The 17,771-nt window shown below is 54.8% G+C and overlaps 3 protein-coding genes across 4 annotated transcripts in view; 1 reads left to right on the top strand and 2 right to left on the bottom strand.

The window, feature by feature from the left end:
* Positions 1-4,154: 4,154 nt before the first annotated feature.
* Positions 4,155-5,632, bottom strand: LOC105520853 (chromosome unknown open reading frame, human C19orf52). The gene is made up of 2 exons (XM_011954830.1): positions 5,456-5,632; positions 4,155-5,379 (listed from the first exon to the last, which is right to left on the bottom strand). The coding sequence occupies exons 1-2, from the start codon at positions 5,547-5,549 to the stop codon at positions 4,691-4,693; spliced, it is 783 nt and encodes a 260-aa protein (XP_011810220.1). The 5' UTR covers positions 5,550-5,632; the 3' UTR covers positions 4,155-4,690.
* On the top strand, positions 5,381-11,433 carry YIPF2 (Yip1 domain family, member 2). 2 transcript variants are annotated; one of them, XM_011954829.1, is made up of 10 exons: positions 5,381-5,787; positions 5,931-5,991; positions 6,412-6,572; positions 6,655-6,738; positions 7,796-7,883; positions 9,351-9,467; positions 9,542-9,708; positions 9,940-10,122; positions 10,210-10,345; positions 10,443-10,936. In XM_011954829.1, exons 2-9 carry the CDS (start codon positions 5,961-5,963, stop codon positions 10,324-10,326), a joined length of 948 nt encoding a protein of 315 aa, XP_011810219.1. In that variant the 5' UTR covers positions 5,381-5,787; positions 5,931-5,960; the 3' UTR covers positions 10,327-10,345; positions 10,443-10,936. The 2 variants fall into 2 exon arrangements, with proteins under 2 accessions (XP_011810219.1, XP_011810218.1); XM_011954828.1 differs by having other exon boundaries at positions 5,701-5,860; positions 10,426-11,433.
* CARM1 (coactivator-associated arginine methyltransferase 1) overlaps positions 10,539-17,771 on the bottom strand; it is a 31,529-nt gene continuing 24,296 nt past the window's right edge. The window contains exons 8-15 of the mRNA XM_011954954.1: positions 13,932-14,017; positions 13,660-13,749; positions 13,057-13,194; positions 12,882-12,971; positions 12,681-12,793; positions 12,500-12,577; positions 12,184-12,252; positions 10,539-12,011 (exon numbers count right to left, since the gene is read on the bottom strand). Coding sequence (XP_011810344.1) covers positions 11,869-12,011; positions 12,184-12,252; positions 12,500-12,577; positions 12,681-12,793; positions 12,882-12,971; positions 13,057-13,194; positions 13,660-13,749; positions 13,932-14,017 — 807 coding nt within the window. The 3' untranslated portion in view covers positions 10,539-11,868. The remainder of the gene's footprint in view (positions 12,012-12,183; positions 12,253-12,499; positions 12,578-12,680; positions 12,794-12,881; positions 12,972-13,056; positions 13,195-13,659; positions 13,750-13,931; positions 14,018-17,771) is intronic.

A 17,771-nucleotide genomic window follows, 5' to 3' on the forward strand; every position in this document is an offset into this window, starting at 1 on the left:
AAGGAGCTCCAAAGCAATAAGTGACTTCACTCACAAAGCAAGGAAGTATAAAAGCTGAGTTCCAAACCCTGGCTTTAAAGCCCACTTATCCCTCCTGTCCTCTGCCTCCCAGAGCATGAGCTGAACTACAGTAAGACTCTCCTCTGGGAAAGGCTGACCCTGGGACCAAAGCCATGACACAGCCTTCAGGCTGCCCAAGCTCCACAATTCCTACCAACAGAGCTGACCACTGCCCTCAGCTTCATAGCTCCCAGCAGCTTCAGATGATCTTCCTGGAACACACCCTGGCAAGAAGTCGAAAGTAGCATTTAATAACTGACTCAAGCAATGATGGTGTGGACCCTTTCCAATACTTCTGATCAGTGAGAAACAAATGTCTTTGATGACAATACATCTTAAAACCCTTCCCTGAAGTTGGCTAATGTCTAACAGAGGGCAGATTTGGGACCAGAGATTTTTGGATTGTAATGGTGTAGGGATAGTATTTAGTTAGTATCATTTCAATGTCTTTTGTTTCCTTTCTTTTTTGGGGGATAGAGGGGAGACAGGGTCTCACTCTGTGGCCCAGGATGAAGTGCAGCGGCATGACCAAGCTCATTGTAGCCTCAAACTCCTGGGCTTAAGGGATCCTCTCACCTCAGCCTCGCAAGTAGCTGGGACCACAAGCACATGCCGTCTCACCTGGCTTTTTAAATTGTTATTTATTTATTTATTGAGATGGAGTTTTGATCTTGTTGCCCAGGCTGGAGTGCAATGGCATGATCTCAGCTCACTCCCGAGTAGTTGGGATTACAGGCGCCTGCCACCATGCCAATTTTTTGTATTTTTAATAGACACAGGGTTTTACCATGTTGGCCAGACTGGTCTTGAACTCTTAACTCCAGGTGATCCATCCGCCTGGGCCTCCCAAAGTGCTGGGATTACAGATGTGAGCCACAGCACCTGGCCTATTTTTAGTACAGATGAGGTCTTGCTATGTTATCCAGGCCATGTCTTTTGCTTTCATTGCATTTCTTTTTTATATATGTATTTTTTTTCTTTTTTCTTTTTTTTGAGATGGAGTTTTGCTCTCGTTGCCCAGGCTGGAGTGCAATGGCGTGATCTTGGCTCACTGCAAACTCCCGGGTTCAATCAATTCTCCTGCCTCAGCCTCCTGAGTGGCTAGAATTACAGGTATGTGCTACCATGCCCGGCTAATTCTGTGCTTTTAGTAGAGACAGGGTTTTTCCATGTTGGTCAGGCTGGTCTCGAACTCCCAACCTCAGGTGATCTGCCCACCTCGGCCTCCCAAAGTGCTGGGCATGAGCCACCGCACCCAGCCTATATATGTATTTCTATATCCAATTAATACCTGTTCGACCCACTCATTATGAATGCAAGGGTCAAATGCCAAAACTTGAAAGTAGCAAACACACAAAAACAAGTATCACAACAAAGATAGTTGTTTTATCACCTGGCTTTATTAACTTGCCACAGGCCACTGAGGTAGCATCACTCCCTTAATACTTCAGTTTTATTTCTTTTTTTTCTTTTTTTTTTTTTGTGAAGGAGTCGCACTCGGTTGCCTAGACTGGAATGCAGTGGCGTGATCTTGGCTCACTGTAACCTCCGCCTCCCAGGTTGAAGTGATTCTCCTGCATCAGCCTCCCAAGTAGCTGGGATTACAGGCACGTGCCACCATGCCCAGCTAATTTTTGTTAGACGGGGTTTCACCATGTTGGCCAGGATGGTCTCGAGTTCTTGACCTTGTGATCCACCTGTCTCGGCCTCCCAAAGTGTTGGGATCACAGGCGTGGGCCACCGAACCCAGCCTTATTTTTTCTTTATTAATTTTTTTGAGACGGGCTTGCTCTGTCACCCAGGCTGAAGTGCAGTGGTGCAATCTCAGCTTACTGCGGCCTGAAACTCCCAGGCTCAAGCAATTTTTCCACCTGAGCCTCCTGAGTAGTTGTTAGTACAGGTGTGTACCACCATACCCAGCTAATTTGTGTGTATTTTGTAGAGACAGAGTTTCACCATGTCGCCTAGGCTGCTCTCAAAACTTCTGGACTCAAGCGATTCTCCCACTTTAGCCTCCCCAAGTGTTGGAGTTACAGGCATGAGCCACGCGCCGGCCACACATTACACTTAGAAAAGTATTGGCTCAGTGCAGTGGCTCACGCCTGTAATCCCAGCACTTTGGGAGGCCGAGGTGGGAGGATCACTTGAGGTCAGGAGTTTGAGACCAGCCTGGCCAACATGGTGAAACCCCATCTCTACTAAAAATACAAAAATTAGCTGGGCATCATGGCACATGCCTGTAATCCGAGCTACCCAGGAGGCTGAGGCAAGAGAATAGCTTGAACCCAGGAGGCAGAGGTTGCAGTGAGCCAAAATCGTGCCACTGCACTCCAGCCTGGGTGTCAGAGTGAGACTCTGTCTCAACAACAACAAAAATACAATTTACCATAACCTAGCTAAGTACCAGCTGTGTACACTAACTTATTTCTTTTCACATAATCCTGTGTTTCAGGGTTACTGAAGTACAACATAACCAGAATCTATGATTCCATATAGATTTCAAGACCAGGAAATGCTTTATCCTTCCAAGCCACCTCCAGTAACTTATAATACTCATCTGGTAAAACCAGGTTGTTTTTGCAAGAAACTTCCCTGTAACATCCCAATAGTCACGACACTGTCAATTCCCCAGTTTTGTATTTTTAATAGGGATGAGGGTCGGGCGTGGTGGCTCACGTCTGTAATCCCAGCACTTTGGGAGGCCGAGGTGGGCGGATCACCTGAGGTCAGGAGTTTGAGACCAGCCTCACCAACGTGATGAAATCCCGTCTCTACTAAAAAATACGAAAATTAGCCAGGCATGGTGGCATGAGCCTGTAATCCCAGCTACTCAGGAGGCTGAGACAGGAGAATCGCTTGAACCCAGGAAGCGGTGGTTGGGGTGAGCTGAGATTGCGCCATTGCACTCCAGCCTGGGCAACAAGAGCAAAACTCTGTCTCCAAAAAACCAGTCTCTATTATTTTTCCAATTTTCTTTAAGACTATATTTAAAAATAAAAACTTTAAAAAAACAAAAATGTTATTTATTTTTTTGAGACGGAGTCTCACTCGTCACCCAGGCTGGAGTGCAGTGGTGCAATCTCGGTCACTGCAAGCTCCACCTCCCGGATTCACGCCATTCTCCTGCCTCAGCCTCCTGAGTAGCTGGGACTACAGGCACCCGCCACCATGCCCGGCTAATTTTTTGAATTTTTAGTAGAGATGGGGTTTCACCATGCTAGCCAGGATGGTCTCGATCTCCTGATGTCGTGATTCAGCTGCCTCGGCCTCCCGAAGTGCTGGGATTACAGGCTTGAGCCACCATGCCCAGCCACTTATTTTACTTTTTGAGACAGAGTTTCACTCTGTTGTCCAGGCTGGAGTGCAGTGGCACCATCATGGCTCAATGCAGCATTGAACTCCCAGGCTCAGGTGATCCTCCCACCTCAGCCTTCCAACTAGCTGGGACTACAGACATGGTCCACTATGTCTGGCTAATTTTTCTACGTATATATATTTTCAATTCTCATTCAACACCTTTGGTAAATTTTTCTATTTTTTGTAGAGACAGGGTTTCACCATCTTGCCCAGGCTGGTGTTGAACTCCTAGGCTCAAGTGATTCGCCTGCTTTACCCTTCCAAATATTTTAGTTTTTGAGAAAGGTCTCACTATGTTGCCTAAACTGGTCTTGAACTCCTGATCTCAAGCAATCCTCCTACCTCAGCCTCCCAAAGAGCTGGGAATGGCAAAAATGTTACTTATCAAAATGAAAGGCCGGGTGTGGTGGTTCACTCCTATAATCCCAGCACTTTGGGGGTGCAAGGCAGGCGGATCACCTTAAGTCAGGAGTTCAAGACCAGCCTGGCCAACACAGTGAAACCCCATCTCTATTAAAAATACAACAATTTGCCGGGCGTGTTGGCACATGCCTGTAATCCCAGTTACTCCGGAGGCTGAGGCAGGAGAAGCGCTTGAACCTGGTAGGCAGAGGTTGCAGTGAGCCGAGATGGCGCCACTGCACTCCAGACGGGGAGACAGAGCAAGACCCTGTCTCAAAAAACCAAAAACAAAAGCAAACAAAAAAAACCAAAACAAAACGAGAGAGAATAGATCATAGAATAAAAACATTTCAGCTCAAATTTTATTTAGTTAATTATTATTCTGTTTTGTAGCGTCGGAGTCTTGCTGTGTTACTCGGGCTGGCCTCAAGTGATCCTCTTGCCTCAATCTGCAAAATGCTGGGATTACAGACATGCACCACCACGCCAGGCCACAACCCAAACTTTAAAAAGAAAATCTAAGTGGTCTTAGAAGAGTTTGCAAGTCACCTGACCAGTGTGGTACCTCTTTAAGGAGGGCCTCTGAGGCCCAATGAAAAAGGCTTATATAAAAGGTTCATGACCAGCTCTGCCAGTGATGAACATGTGTCAAGTCGTTCTGCTGTCCCAACTCCTGGACCAAGGTGGCTCGGAATTAGCTTCAGCTAATACAGAACAAAGACGGGGGGGCAGAAAGGCTCCCCAAACTTGCGCAAATCCAGTGAGAAAACACTTTGCACATCATGTGTCTCAGCTGTTCTGCAGGTGAGGCACACTCACAGCTGCACTACCCCAGGCAAGCAGTTGGCCAGGACTCGGGGGCCTCAGGGTTTCATCTCGGGGCCTCCGTCGGCACCAGCGAGTGGGCCTGGCTCAGGGCGAGCCTGTCCTTTTTTTCCTTCTGCAAGAGCTGCTCCTCCCACAGCGCCTGGTCCACCTGATCGTCGGTGAGCACGACAGGCTTGTACTTCTCATCGAAGAGCCGCTCGTTGGTCTCGGAATGCAGCTGCTGCGGCCCGACCACCCGCAAATGCGCCGGCAGGTGCAGGAATTCGTCGTCGTTGATGTCGCAGTCGTGCATCCGGGCCCCCAGCACCCACCAGCGACCCACGAAGCCCACGTCCAGGACCCGGCCGGGGAAGTCGGTCCAGCGGGGCTGCAGGTAGCGGCAGCGCGCCTGGTAGAGGCTGGCCTGGGCGTCGAAGGGCGCCTCGTACACCAGGGAGCAGAGCCCCAGGTTGACGTGGCGCAGGCGGCCACAGCCCCGCAGCCAGAGCAGCCGCTGCACGAAGGCTTCGGACTCGCGGTTGCGGGTGGCCGGCGCCAGCAGCAGGAGGGTCCCCGACGCCTCCAGCAGCGCCTCCTCGAAAGCACCCTCGCTCGGCGCCAGCGTGAAGCAGGCCGCCGCGCCGCCCAGCAGCCCCACATACACGGCCGCGCGCCCCGGCCGGGCACTAGCCGCCGCCGCCGCGTCCCTGCAGGCCTCGGCGTAGTCCCGGAGCAGCGCGCGGGCCCAGGACCCTGAGGGGAGAGGAGCGCGGTAAGAGTGATCCGGCCGCGGCGGCCACCCACCCTACCGCCTTCCGCAGCTACTCACCCAGCCGCGCCCACACTCCCGGCTTCGCCGCTGCACCGTCGCCCGCCTCTGCGCGGCGTCGGGACCAAAATCTCCTCAGAGCCGCCGCGGCCATCCTCTTCCGTCTTGGGGGTCCTTGCTCCGGGAAGAAACTCTTGATACCCGAAGTTAAGAGCCCGGGAGGCTCTTCTGCGCAAGCGCCAACTTTACCGGAAGTGGCTTCCCAACGGGAAAGGATAGAAAGAGGACCGGCGCCGGATGTTGCTGTCCGATCCGAGTCGGGTAGACTCTGACGGGTAGGCAAACTGCGCAGTCGCAGAGAGCCCTAGCCACGCCGGCCCAGGTGGCCTCCGGTGAGGGGGACGGAGCGCACCTGTGGCGACGGGGGGACGAGCTCAAGACTCCGTGGGTGCAGCTGGCCGCCAGGTAGGGCTGGGGGCCGAGGGACTGGCGTGGGGGCGTGGGGGGAGCGTGCCTGACCGGTCTCTGTCCTCAGCGAGGGATGCGAAGGCGCCCCTGAACGACCATGGCATCGGCTGACGACCTGGCCTTCCACGGTGAGTGCGGCCCCGACGAGGCCGGATCTCCTACTCCCGCCCCTTGCCAGAACCTCCCTCCCGTGCGGCTTCCAACTTCTCTACCCCGAACCCTAGGCGGCTGTGAACCCTGACCCAGGAGTGAGACCCATCCCTGACTCGAACCCCGCCCCCGCCCTGAACTCAGACCTCAAACCCGAGCCTCATGTCCCCAGACCCTGACCCCATCCCAGGGCCAACCCTAAGTTGCAGTTCCACTTTAGGAGGAAGGGAACAGACGCCCTCCGGATGCCTCCAAACTGAGGAAGTTGGGCCCCACCTTGGGGGAGATCAATGGCTCAGCAGAGCGTCCGCCCCCAGATGAGCATTGACTTGGCTGGAGCGGAGTCGAATTCTTTCCACCCCTCAAGCGTGCGTGTGTCCCATATCCCTCCTCCACAGAATTCGAGGAGGCCACTAATCTTCTGGCTGAGACCCCGGATGCAGCCACAACCAGCAGAAGTGATCAGCTGACCCCACAAGGGCACGTGGCTGTGGCCGTGGGCTCAGGTGGCAGCTATGGAGCCGAGGATGAGGTAGAGGAGGAAAGTGACAAGGCCGCGGTGAGTCCCTGTGTCCTGCCTCTGGGCAGCCCCCGGCTGATCCAGGCTGTCGGGGCAGGCACTGAATGCCCGCAATGTGCAGCTCCTGCAGGAGAAGCAGCAGCAGCAGCCCGGATTCTGGACCTTCAGCTACTATCAGAGCTTCTTTGACGTGGACACCTCACAGGTCAGGCCTGGGGAGGCAGGTGGGGCGGGGCTCAGAGTTACGCTCAGGGTTCAGCCACACTTTCCCTGGGCAGGGTGCTGGTGATGGCGAGTGCTGGTGAAGGAACTGTGGTGCTCTCAAAGGGTTATGGTGGGACTGGTTATGGATCGGGACTGTAGGAACACAGGGGACACACACAATCTCGTGGGTTAGAGAAAGACCTCGTGGAGGTGAGGAATTGGCTGAAACCTAAAGGAGAAGGAACGCTTCCCCGGGGAATGGGGGAGGGGAGCTGAAGTATGTTCCAGGCAAAGGGAACAGCATGTGCAGAAGACCAAAGATGGGCCGGGGGCAGTAGCTCCCGCCTGTAATCCCAGCACTTCGGGGGACCGAGGTGGGCAGATCACCTGAGCTCAGGAGTTCAAGACCATCCTGGCTAAAATGGTGAAACCCCGTCTCTACTACAAATACAAAAAATTGTCTGAGCACAGTGGCGGGCGCCTGTAGTCACTGCTACTTGGGAGGCTGAGGCAGGAGAATGGCGTGAATCCGGGAGGCGGAGCTCACAGTGAGCTGAGATGGCACCCCTACACTCCAGCCTGGGTGACAGAGCGAGACTCCGTCTCAAAACAAAAACAAGAGGGGGCTGGGCATGGTGGCTCACACCTGTAATAGTAATACTTTGGGAGGCTGAGGTGGGCATATTATCTGAGGTCAGGAGTTCGAGACCAGCCTGGTCAACATGGCGAAACCCTGTCTCTACTAAAAATACAAAAATTAGTCGGGCTTGGTGACTCACACCTGTAATTCCAGTACTCAGGTGGCTGAGCCAGGAGAGTTGCTTGAGCCCAGGAAGCAGAGGCTGCAGTGAGCGGAGATCATGTCACTGCACTCTATCCAGCCTGGCCGACAGAGTGAGACTGTGTCTAAAAAAAAAAAAAAAAAAAAGAGGGAAAGGCTGAGTTCTTTCAGGTGGGGCATGGAGAGAGGAGGGTGGAGGTCAGCAGGGAAGGAGCCTCTCAGGACAAGGGAGAAGCTCCTGGCAGGCCTCCATCCTTGACCTCAGCCTTGCCCCCAGGTCCTGAACCGGATCAAAGGCTCACTGTTGCCCCGGCCTGGCCACAACTTTGTGCGGCACCATCTGCGGAACCGGCCGGATCTGTATGGTGAGTGAGGTGCATTCGGTTCCTTGATGGATCACTCAACAAATGTGACCTGAGCTGCAGACGCCAGTGTACAGCTGAGGACAAATGAGTCACTCAGAGAGTGTGACTTACCTGCTGTTCAGGGAGACAGAGACATGAAGGACTGCAGAGGCTGGCGGGTAGAGAACATGTAAGAGGAGCGACCTTGCTGTTTTGCAGGGTGCAGGAGGGCAGGCCTCCCTGAGCAGGGTGAGGGAATGAGCCTTGTTGGCAACAGGAGGGGTAGGGGAGATCTAGGAAAAGAGGGTTCCAGAAACAGCATAAGTTTCATGGCAGGAACTTGCATGAACTGCAGGGTGGCATTACCACTGAAGCAAATGAGCTGCAGGGAGGTCACAGGTCGGGGGACGGATCACACAGGCCTCACATGCTGTGGCAAGAAGGGATCTTTTTTTTTTTCTTTGGAAAAGAGTCTCACTCTGTCACCCAGGCTGGAGTGCAGTGATGCGATCTCAGCTCACTGCAATCTTCGCCTCCCGCATTCAAGCGATTCTCCTGCTTCAGCCTCCTGAGTGGCTGAGATTACAGGCACGCACCACCATGCCCGGCTAATTTTTATGTTTTTAGTAGGGATGGAGTTTCACCGTGTTAGCCAGGCTCATCTCAAACTCCTGACCTCAGGTGATCCACCCGCCTCAGCCTCCCTAAGTGCTGGAATTAAAGGCGTGAGTCACTGTAGCTGGCCGAGAATGGATCTTTATGTTTTCTGAGGGTCCCTCTCGTCATCATGGGTTGGGGGGGCAGAAGCCAGGAGGCTGGGATGGAGGCGGCCACATGGTGGGGACTGTGGATGTGGAGAGCGGCACTGGGTTCTGGAACATGCTGGGGAAGTAGAAGCGACTGGCTTTGCGGCTAGATAGATGGGGGTGGGGGAGTGGGAGGGTAGGAGCCAAGGCAGGCTCTAGGGATTTCTGCCTAGATAGAGTTGCCACTTATCCACAGGACCAGCTGGGCAGTGAGGGCAGAGCACCAGGGCATGGGTGAAGCCGCAGATGCCCACCTGGGAGCTTGAACTGGAGCCTGCAGTGCTCAGGGCAGAGCCCTGGGCTCTAGAGGAGGGATAAGGCCCTGGGCTTGAAGGAGGTCACACCAGGGGTGAATGCAGACATGGAAGGGGCCGAGGACGGGCCCGGCTGCTCCCCATGGCTGAAGGGGTCACACAGTCAAAGAGGAGGTGACAGGGGTTGAGGAATTGGCACCAATGAGGTGAGACACAGACCAAGGTGTGCAGTCCTCAGTGTTTCTGGGAGGGGGATGAACTGAGAGCCAGCACTGGGCTCAGCCACCAGGAGGCCCCCCGTGACCTGGTGAGTCAGGCAAGGTGCTTAGGAAGAGGCTGGGGTCTCAGCACAGTTCAGTCAGGACACATCTGTCTGCCTGTCCTGAGAGTGCAGGGCCCGGGACTCTGACTGTGCCCCCCATCCTCAGGCCCCTTCTGGATCTGTGCCACGTTGGCCTTCGTCTTGGCTGTCACTGGCAACTTGACGCTGGTGCTGGCCCAGAGGAGAGACCCCTCCATCCACTACAGCCCCCAGTTCCACAAGGGTAAGCAGGCGGGCAGGCCTGATGCCTGGCAGGGCCCCAGGGGGGCAGGGGGTGACTGCTTACCTTGCCTCCAGTGACCGTGGCAGGCATCAGCATCTACTGCTACGCGTGGCTGGTGCCCCTGGCCCTGTGGGGTTTTCTGCGGTGGCGCAAGGGTGTCCGGGAGCGCATGGGGCCCTACACCTTCCTGGAGACCGTGTGCGTCTACGGCTACTCTCTCTTCGTCTTCATCCCCATGGTGGTGAGTGTGGCCTGGCACGGAGTGGGTGGTGGCTGTGTGGGGACACTGGCACGGTCACCTGCTGCCTCATTCCCATGATGGTGAGGGTGGCCGGGTGCGGAGTGGGTGGTGGCTGTGGGGACTGGCATGGTCACCTGCTGCCTCATTCCCATGATGGTGAGGGTGGCCTGGTGCGGAGTGGGTGGTGGCTGTGGGGACTGGCATGGTCACCTGCCGCCGTGTTGCTCCCAGGTCCTGTGGCTCATCCCTGTGCCTTGGCTGCAGTGGCTCTTTGGGGCACTGGCCCTGGGCCTGTCGGCCACCGGGCTGGTATTCACCCTCTGGCCTGTGGTCCGTGAGGACACCAGGCTGGTGGCCATGGTGCTGCTGTCTGCGGTTGTGCTGCTCCACGCACTCCTGGCCGTGGGCTGTAAGGTACGGGTCTGGGGTGGCCACAGGTAGGGCTGAGGGGCTGGGGGTGTGTGGGCTGGCCCTGCCTCTGACCCCAGGGGTCTTGTGCAGTTGTACTTCTTCCAGTCACTGCCTCCGGAGAACGTGGCTCCTCCACCCCAAATCACATCTCTGCCCTCAAACATCCCGCTGCCCCCTACCCTGCCACAGTCCATGGCCCCCTCCTAGAAAGGCCTGGGTCCCACAGGTAAGGACTGTTCCCAGCTGGGCTAAGGGGGCTGCCCTCCCACCCCCAGTCAAGGTGAGAGGTTCTGGGGACACTCCCAGACAATTCTTTCTTTCAGGCAACACCTAAGTGGACCAACCCCTCTGCCTGTCCTGCCCCCCAGATGATGACTGAAGGCTCCCTTGACACCTTGAGATGACTCTGCTACTTTCCAGACTTTTCTTACAAAGCAAACACTTTTATTTTCTATGCAAAGGTGATTCAGAGAATTTATATAAAGGCGGGAGAGGGGCAGCCGAGCAGGGAGCTTTGGGACAGGGCTGGGGCCCCCATATCCCCCTGGGCCACCTGCTTTCCCTCTCATGGCTCCCCTGGACAGGAGAGAGAGCCAAGGGGGCGCTCCAGCCTGGACAGCACCCGCTCTTGCCTGGGTGCACACATGGCGGGCCTGGGTCCGGGCCTGAGCTCCAGCATCTGAGTTTGGGGGTGTCAGAAACAGGGGAGCAGAAGGAGAAGAAAACTGCCTGTGCTGCAACACGTTTCCTTGTTTATTTTTTCTTTCTTTTTCTTTTTTTTTTTTTCTGGAGGGAGAGGTCCCTGCAAGGTCCCTTCCCAGGCAGGGGAGGGACGGAAATGCCGTCACAGTAGTAGGGACTGGAGCGTCTACAAGGATGGAGGGGAGCTACTCAGGCCTAACATTAGCTACAAGGAAAAAGGACGCCTTCCGTGACAGATCTCTGAGGTGTCTGTGTCTGCCCCAAGTGGCCGGCAGTGGCCTTCCCTCCGGGCCCAAGGCCTGCAGCCACCTGCTCTAACTCTGGGTTGGGGGGTGCTGGGGGGACTGCAGGGGCTCGGGGACAGGACAGCAGCAAGAGGCAGGGGCCGAGGACGGAGGCCTTCCCGACAGTGGGGTGGGTTGTACATTCAAGTGTGAGGTGAACCCTTTGGTGGGGAGGGGGCCCCTGAAGCCTCGGCGGGGCCACCCCTCCCCATGGCGCCTCTGAGTCTAGGGAGAGGGGCTGCTGGCTCGGCCCGGCCGGCCTGGCTTCACAGAGGGTCTGCGGATTGACACTGGTTCTTTTCGTAAAAAAATAAAATTAAAAAAAGCAGCATGTCACGTCCGTTGTGACCAAGGCCTGGTCGTCGAAGGGGAGGCCCCGCCTGGCCAGGCTACCTTCCCACTGGAGACAGGCAGGGGAACAGGTGCTAAGGGACCTGACAGGCAGGGCTGGCAGGCCCCATGGCGCCTGTTCCAACAGATGACAATCCCAGGTCAGGGTGGAGCGGGCAGGAAGGGGACAGGGGCTCCCACGACATGATTTTGTGTAAAATATGGCAGCGACACACGCTCAGGGCTGGGAGGTGGGGATTAGGGTGGGGATGGCGGCAACATCGTGTAAAAAAGTGTCCCAGTTCCCATAGCAAAGAGGGCTGTGACCGGGTGTTCGGGCTTCTCCAGTACAAGGGGGAAAGCCGCCCGGCGGGGGGGGGCGGGCGGGGACATCATTTGGTTTCCTGGTGCTGTCAGTCCGCGGGGCAGGCCCCTAGCTCCCGTAGTGCATGGTGTTGGTCGGGATGGACATGGGCGACGCCATGGAGATGGCAGGGCCGCCCATGGTGAACTGGCTGTTGACTGCATAGTGGGCACTGGTGCCGCCACCACCGCTGCCCTGGGCGCCGGAGGACCCTGTGGGGCAGGCGATGGCAGTGAGGGGCTGCCCTGGCCCACCCACCCCCAGGCAGAGTCAGAGAGAGAGAGAGAAAGGGCAGGCAAGAGGGCAGGCGGGCGGCCGGACAGAGGATGGTGACTCACACGCTAGCTCGGCCCCCACGGGCCCTGCCCCTGCCACCCTCATTACCTTGGACAATCCCCGTGCTCATTATGGAGCCCATCCGGGAGTGGGTGTGATTGACAATCCCCGTGTTGGCTGCGCAGCAAGAGGGAGGAAAGAAGGAAGGGAGACGGCGTCACCGCCCCCAGCCACCCAGCCCATGCGCAGCAGCAGGCTGCAGAGCGAGGCAGAGAGGACGGAGGGCCTCGGCCGAGAGCCCCCTAGAAGAGGAAAAGGCGAAAGGACCAAGCACAGGCCGACCCTGGTTGCCACAGGCCCTTCTCGGCCTCTGGGCAGTCCTGGGCACGGCTCTCTGCTGCCCCTGGCCCTGGGGGACACTCACCTAAAGGAATCAGGTTGTTGTGGCCCACGCTGGAGCCACTGGCAATAACACTGCTCAGGTCGTAGGCGGTCGGCATCCCTGTGCCCAGAGAGGGAGACGTCAGGGCTGGAGGCACAGGGGCCAGGCCTGCAGTGAGGGCGGCCTCCCGGGTTGGCTGGGCACTGGGGCGTGCCCTGCTCACCTGCCACGGCCATCCCGCTGCTGAGGTTGTAGGTGCTGCCCGTGTTCCACATGTTTTCCGAGGGAGATGTGTAGTGGGAGCCGGGTGGGGGTGAGGGTGTCGTGCCCGTGTATCTGTGACAGAGACAGAGCCATGGGCAGGGGCAAGGGGGCTGCAGGGCCAGGGCGCCCCCACCCTGTGCAGGTAGGGTGCCCCTCCTACCTGAAGAAGGGGTTTTTCAGATCCAGGAGGTTACTGGACTTAGAGCCGGTCTGGTCCACCTGGGCCACAATACTGATGTCGTAGCTCTGTCTGTGGAGAGGGTGCAGGCCGCGGTGTGAGTGGCTGGGCAGATGGACCCCTGCCCCCCACCACCAGCCCCAGGGAGCAGTCACACCTCTTGTTGGCAATAAGCAGACATGTCCCTGAGAGCGTGTCCCCTGCCTTGGCGAACAGTGGTGACTGGAACAGGCACCGCACCTGGTACCAGTGAGTCAGGGGCTCTGTCGGGGCTGTGGACAGCCACACGGTCATTCTGTGGAGCAGGGACAGGCACGTACTTGACTGGGCCAACGCCATCACTGGAGCCACCACCTTGTATGCCTTGAGTCCTCCCCAAGCACCTGCCCCCTCTGCCAGGGACCCCTGGGACCCTGGAGCAGAGACGGGCTGGCCCCCAGGCATTCCCAGACACATACATGAGCAGGCATACATGTACACACGAGGGACCTGCAGCCACGAGATCCCTCCTCACCCTGACATGTGCCAAGAGACAGACACAGGCCCATGAGGGACAGACACTGGGGACACAGGACACAGGACACACACACACCACACACACACCCCACCCACAACAGTCTCTTGCTCTGAGACAGGCTCTCACTCCCATTGGAAGGGATAGTGGAACCTGGAGCCACGTTCCACCCTCCCAGTCAGGTTGCAGCTGCAGGAATCCCTGGGAGTGGGGAGGAGGCAGCACGGGCTGCTCTGTGGCACTCACATGGAGCCGATGAAAGCAACGTCAAACCAGAAAGCCAGGCCATGGACCAGCCCTGAATGCAGCATGTGGAATTTGAATGGGATTTCTATCCTGGAAGGCAAAGGGCAGTGGCTGCTGGGGAAGCCAGACAGGCGCTGCCAAGAGAGAAGAGGGGGTGCCAGGTGCAGAGGCCCGGGGCCCCCGCCCACCACCTGCCCTGGGACGGCAGGATGCGGTGGCCTTGACCTTCGGCCTGAGGCAGGCCGGGGAGGATGGAGTGTGGGTGCCGGTACCTGTGCAAATCTCCTTCTTTGGCTTCTAAGAAGTTCACTGTGTACTTGACAGACTTGGCCATCAGGATCCGGATGTCAAATGTGTCCTAGGAGAGAAAACAGGTGTGACCTGGCATCTGGTGCCAAGGCCGACATAGAAGGGGAGAGCCCTGCCCCTCCCCCCAGGTCTGGCCACGGCTTCTAGGCTGTGCAGCTAAAACCAGCTTGATCTTCTCAGACACGCTGCGAGGAGGGTGAACTGGCACAACACCACCAAGGGCAATTAGGTGACAGCTCTCAAAATGACAAGTGTTTATCTACATAAAAGATTTGGCACTACAGGAATTTAACCTCCAGATACATGAATACATCAACAAACTTACATGTATAATTACAGATTGTCCGTGGTAGCGACACACTGGAAACCATCTAATTAAACTAATGATGGCTCACCCATCAAAGACCATGCAGACGTGAGAAAGAATGAAGAGGCTCTTTATGAACAGATGGGGAAAGATCTCCAAGTTAAATCATTAAGCAAGTTAACCAAAAAAGCAAGTTAAAGAACTAGGTGCTAGGCGGGTGTGGAATTGCATGCCTGTAACTCCAGCTACTCAGGAGGCTGAGGCAGGAGGATCGCTTAAGCCCAAGACTGTGAATCAAGCCTGGGAAACACAGGGAGACCCTGTCTCTTAAAAACATCATCAACAACAACACTGTTGCTGCCGTCCACTCCCAGCGATGTTTGTATCTGACTGACACACCTGCCATGAACTATGTCAACCAAATACAATATAAAAAAAGAATAAACCAGTTGTTGGCAGCACTGGTGACCAACCAGAGCAGCCAGGACTTTGGGGATCAAGCTCCTGGAAAGAAGGGAAGTGCCGTTTCTGGAGGGAGCCCTTTCTGGCCTCTGCCTTTTCCCCATGGGGAGGGCAGAAAACGGCCACCTCGACCTTTCAACAGCTTCCCTGGGTGGGGAAAGCAAAATGGGAGCTCAAGGTTACCAAGGCAGCTTGGACTCAAGGGGCCGTGATGTCAAAGCAAAGGACAATAAGTGCAGGAGGGCGAGGTGGGTGGTGCACACTCAGTGCACTTGTGAAATTGGCCAACTCCTGAGCTTCAAGTGGGGCAGGGCATCAGAGGCTAAGACACCAAGCAGAAAGCTGCTAATAAGAGGCTTAAGGCCAGGTGCGGTGGCTTACACCTATAATCCCAGCACTTTGGGAGGCCAAGGCGGGCGGATCACCTGAGGTCAGGAGTTCAAGACTAGCCTGGGTAACATAGTAAGGCCCCACGTCTACAAAAAAATAAATTGGCTGGGCATGGTGGCACACTCCTATAGTCCCAGCTACTTGAGAGGCTGAGGCAGGAGGATCACTTGTATCTGGGAGGTCGAGGCTGAAGTAAGCCATGAAGTGATTGAGCCACTGTACTCCAGCCTGGGGAATAGAGTGAGACCCTGTTTCAAAAAACAACAATAAAACCTAACGGGTGGTTCAGCAGCATATTGGTAATGAGGCTAACCACTGGGCTTGCATTAAGGGTACCGAGGGCTGTACCCTGAAGCAGCCATTTCTCAAACTGTGGTCCCTTCCAAGGCACCCTCATAATAATACAAAATTTTCATAATACCACCAAAATATTTCCTGCTTTTTTCACTCATTCACTCCCCAGTGATATCACAAAAGACTGAACACGCTGGGCATGGTGGCTCATGCCTGTGATCCAGCACTTTGGGAGGCCGAGGTGGGTGGATCACCTGAGGTTAGGAATTCAAGACCAGCCTGGCCAACATGGTCCAAACCCCATCTCTACTAAAATTACAAAAATTAGGCGGGTGTGGTGGTGCACGCCTGTAGTCCCAGCTACTCAGGAGGCTGAAGCAAGAGAATTGCTTGAACCCTGGAGGCGGAGGTTGCAGTGAGCCAAGATTGCGCCACTGCACACACCAGCCTGGGTGAAACAGCCAGACTCTGTCTCAAAAAAAAAAAAGTGGGGGGTGGGGCTGTGTGTGGTGGCTCACATCTGTAATCCCAGCATTTTGGGAGGCTGAGGCAGGCGGATCACCTAAGGTCAGGAGTTTCAGACCAGCCTGGCCAACATAGCAAAACCTCATTTCTACTAAAATTACAAACAATTAGCTGGGAGTAGTGGCAAGCGCCTGTAATCCCAGCTACTCAGGAGGCTTAGAATTGCTTGAGCCCGGGAAGTGGAGGTTGCAGTGAGCTGAGATCGTGCCACAGCACTCCAGCCTGGGCAACAGAGCAAGATTCCGTCTCAAAAAAAATAAAAAGAAAAAGGCCGGGCGCGGTGGCTCAAGCCTGTAATCCCAGCACTTTGGGAGGCCGAGACGGGCGGATCACAAGGTCAGGAGATCGAGACCATCCTGGCTAACACAGTGAAACCCCGTCTCTACTAAAAAATACAAAAAACTAGCCGGGCGAGGTGGTGGGCGCCTGTAGTCCCAGCTACTCTGGAGGCTGAGGCAGGAGAATGGCGTAAACCCGGGAGGCGGAGCTTGCAGTGAGCTGAGATCCGGCCACTGCACTCCAGCCTGGACGACAGAGCTAGACTCCGTCTCAAAAAAAAAAAAAAAAGAAAGAAAAAGAAAATGGATGGAAAAGACAGAAAAGAGTATAAGAATCATCTGAGATATGGTGAAAAGGTCCACTGTACATATAATCGGAATCCCAGAAGGAGAAAGAGAATGGGGCAGAGGTAGTGTTTAAAGAGATATTATTCAAGATTGTCCAAGAGTTTCCCAAAACAAATGAAAAACATCAAGAGCAGGGGGAAAACAGAATAAAACAGAACGTTTTTTTTTTTTATTTTGAGACAGAGTCTCGCTCTGTTACCCAGGCTGGAGTGCAGTGGCGCGATCTCGGCTGACTGCAAGCTCCGCCTCCTGGGTTCACGCCATTCTCCTGCCTCAGCCTCCCAAATAGCTGGGACTACAGGCGTCCCCACCACGCCTGACTAATTTGTTTTGTTATTTTTAGTAGAGATGGGGTTTCACCCTGTTAGCCAGAATGGTCTCGATCTCCTGACCTCATGATCCACCTGCCTCAGCCTCCCAAAATGTTGGGATTACAGGCGTGAGCCACTGTGCCCAGCCTGGAAACGTATTTTTTTAAAGGAAGGCAAAAAAGTAAAGAAACAGGTCAGATTAATAGAAAAATAAAAGATCATAGATTTACACCCACACAAGTTTATTAAATGTAAATGGTCTAAATATTCTAAAAGACAAAAATGTTCAATCTTGTTTAAAAAAAAAAAACTCAAGACCCAATTGTATGCTACTTACAAAAAACAAATTTTTTTTTTTTTTTTTGAGACGGAGTCTTGCTCTGTCGCCCAGGCTGGAGTGCAGTGGCGCGATCTCAGCTCACTGCCACCTCTGCCTCCCGAGTTCATGCCATTCTCCTGCCTCAGCCTCCCGAGTAGCTGGGACTATAGCACCCTGCCACAACATCCGGCTAATTTTTTTGTATTTTTAGTAAAGATGGGGTTTCACCGTGTTGGTCTCAATCTCCTAACCTTGTGATCTGTCCACCTGGGCCTCCCAAAGTGCTGGGATTACAGGTGTGAGCCACCATGCCCAGCTTTTTTTTTCCTTTTGATTTTTCTGAATCATGGATGTATCAAAAATCTCAAGTAAAATCAATCAATAAATCACATCAGCTCACCAAGGATAAATTCATCTAGTAATGGTTTTTATTTTTATTATTTATTTTATTTATTTATATTTTTGAGACGGCGTCTCGCTCTGTGGCCCAGGCTGGAGTGAGTGGCGCCATCTTGGCTCACTGCAAGCTCCGCCTCCCGGGTTCCCGCCATTCTCCTGCCTCAGCCTCC

The sequence above is a fragment of the Colobus angolensis genome, unplaced genomic scaffold (assembly GCF_000951035.1).
Source record: "Colobus angolensis palliatus isolate OR3802 unplaced genomic scaffold, Cang.pa_1.0 Scaffold39, whole genome shotgun sequence".
Taxonomy (NCBI): domain Eukaryota; kingdom Metazoa; phylum Chordata; class Mammalia; order Primates; family Cercopithecidae; genus Colobus; species Colobus angolensis.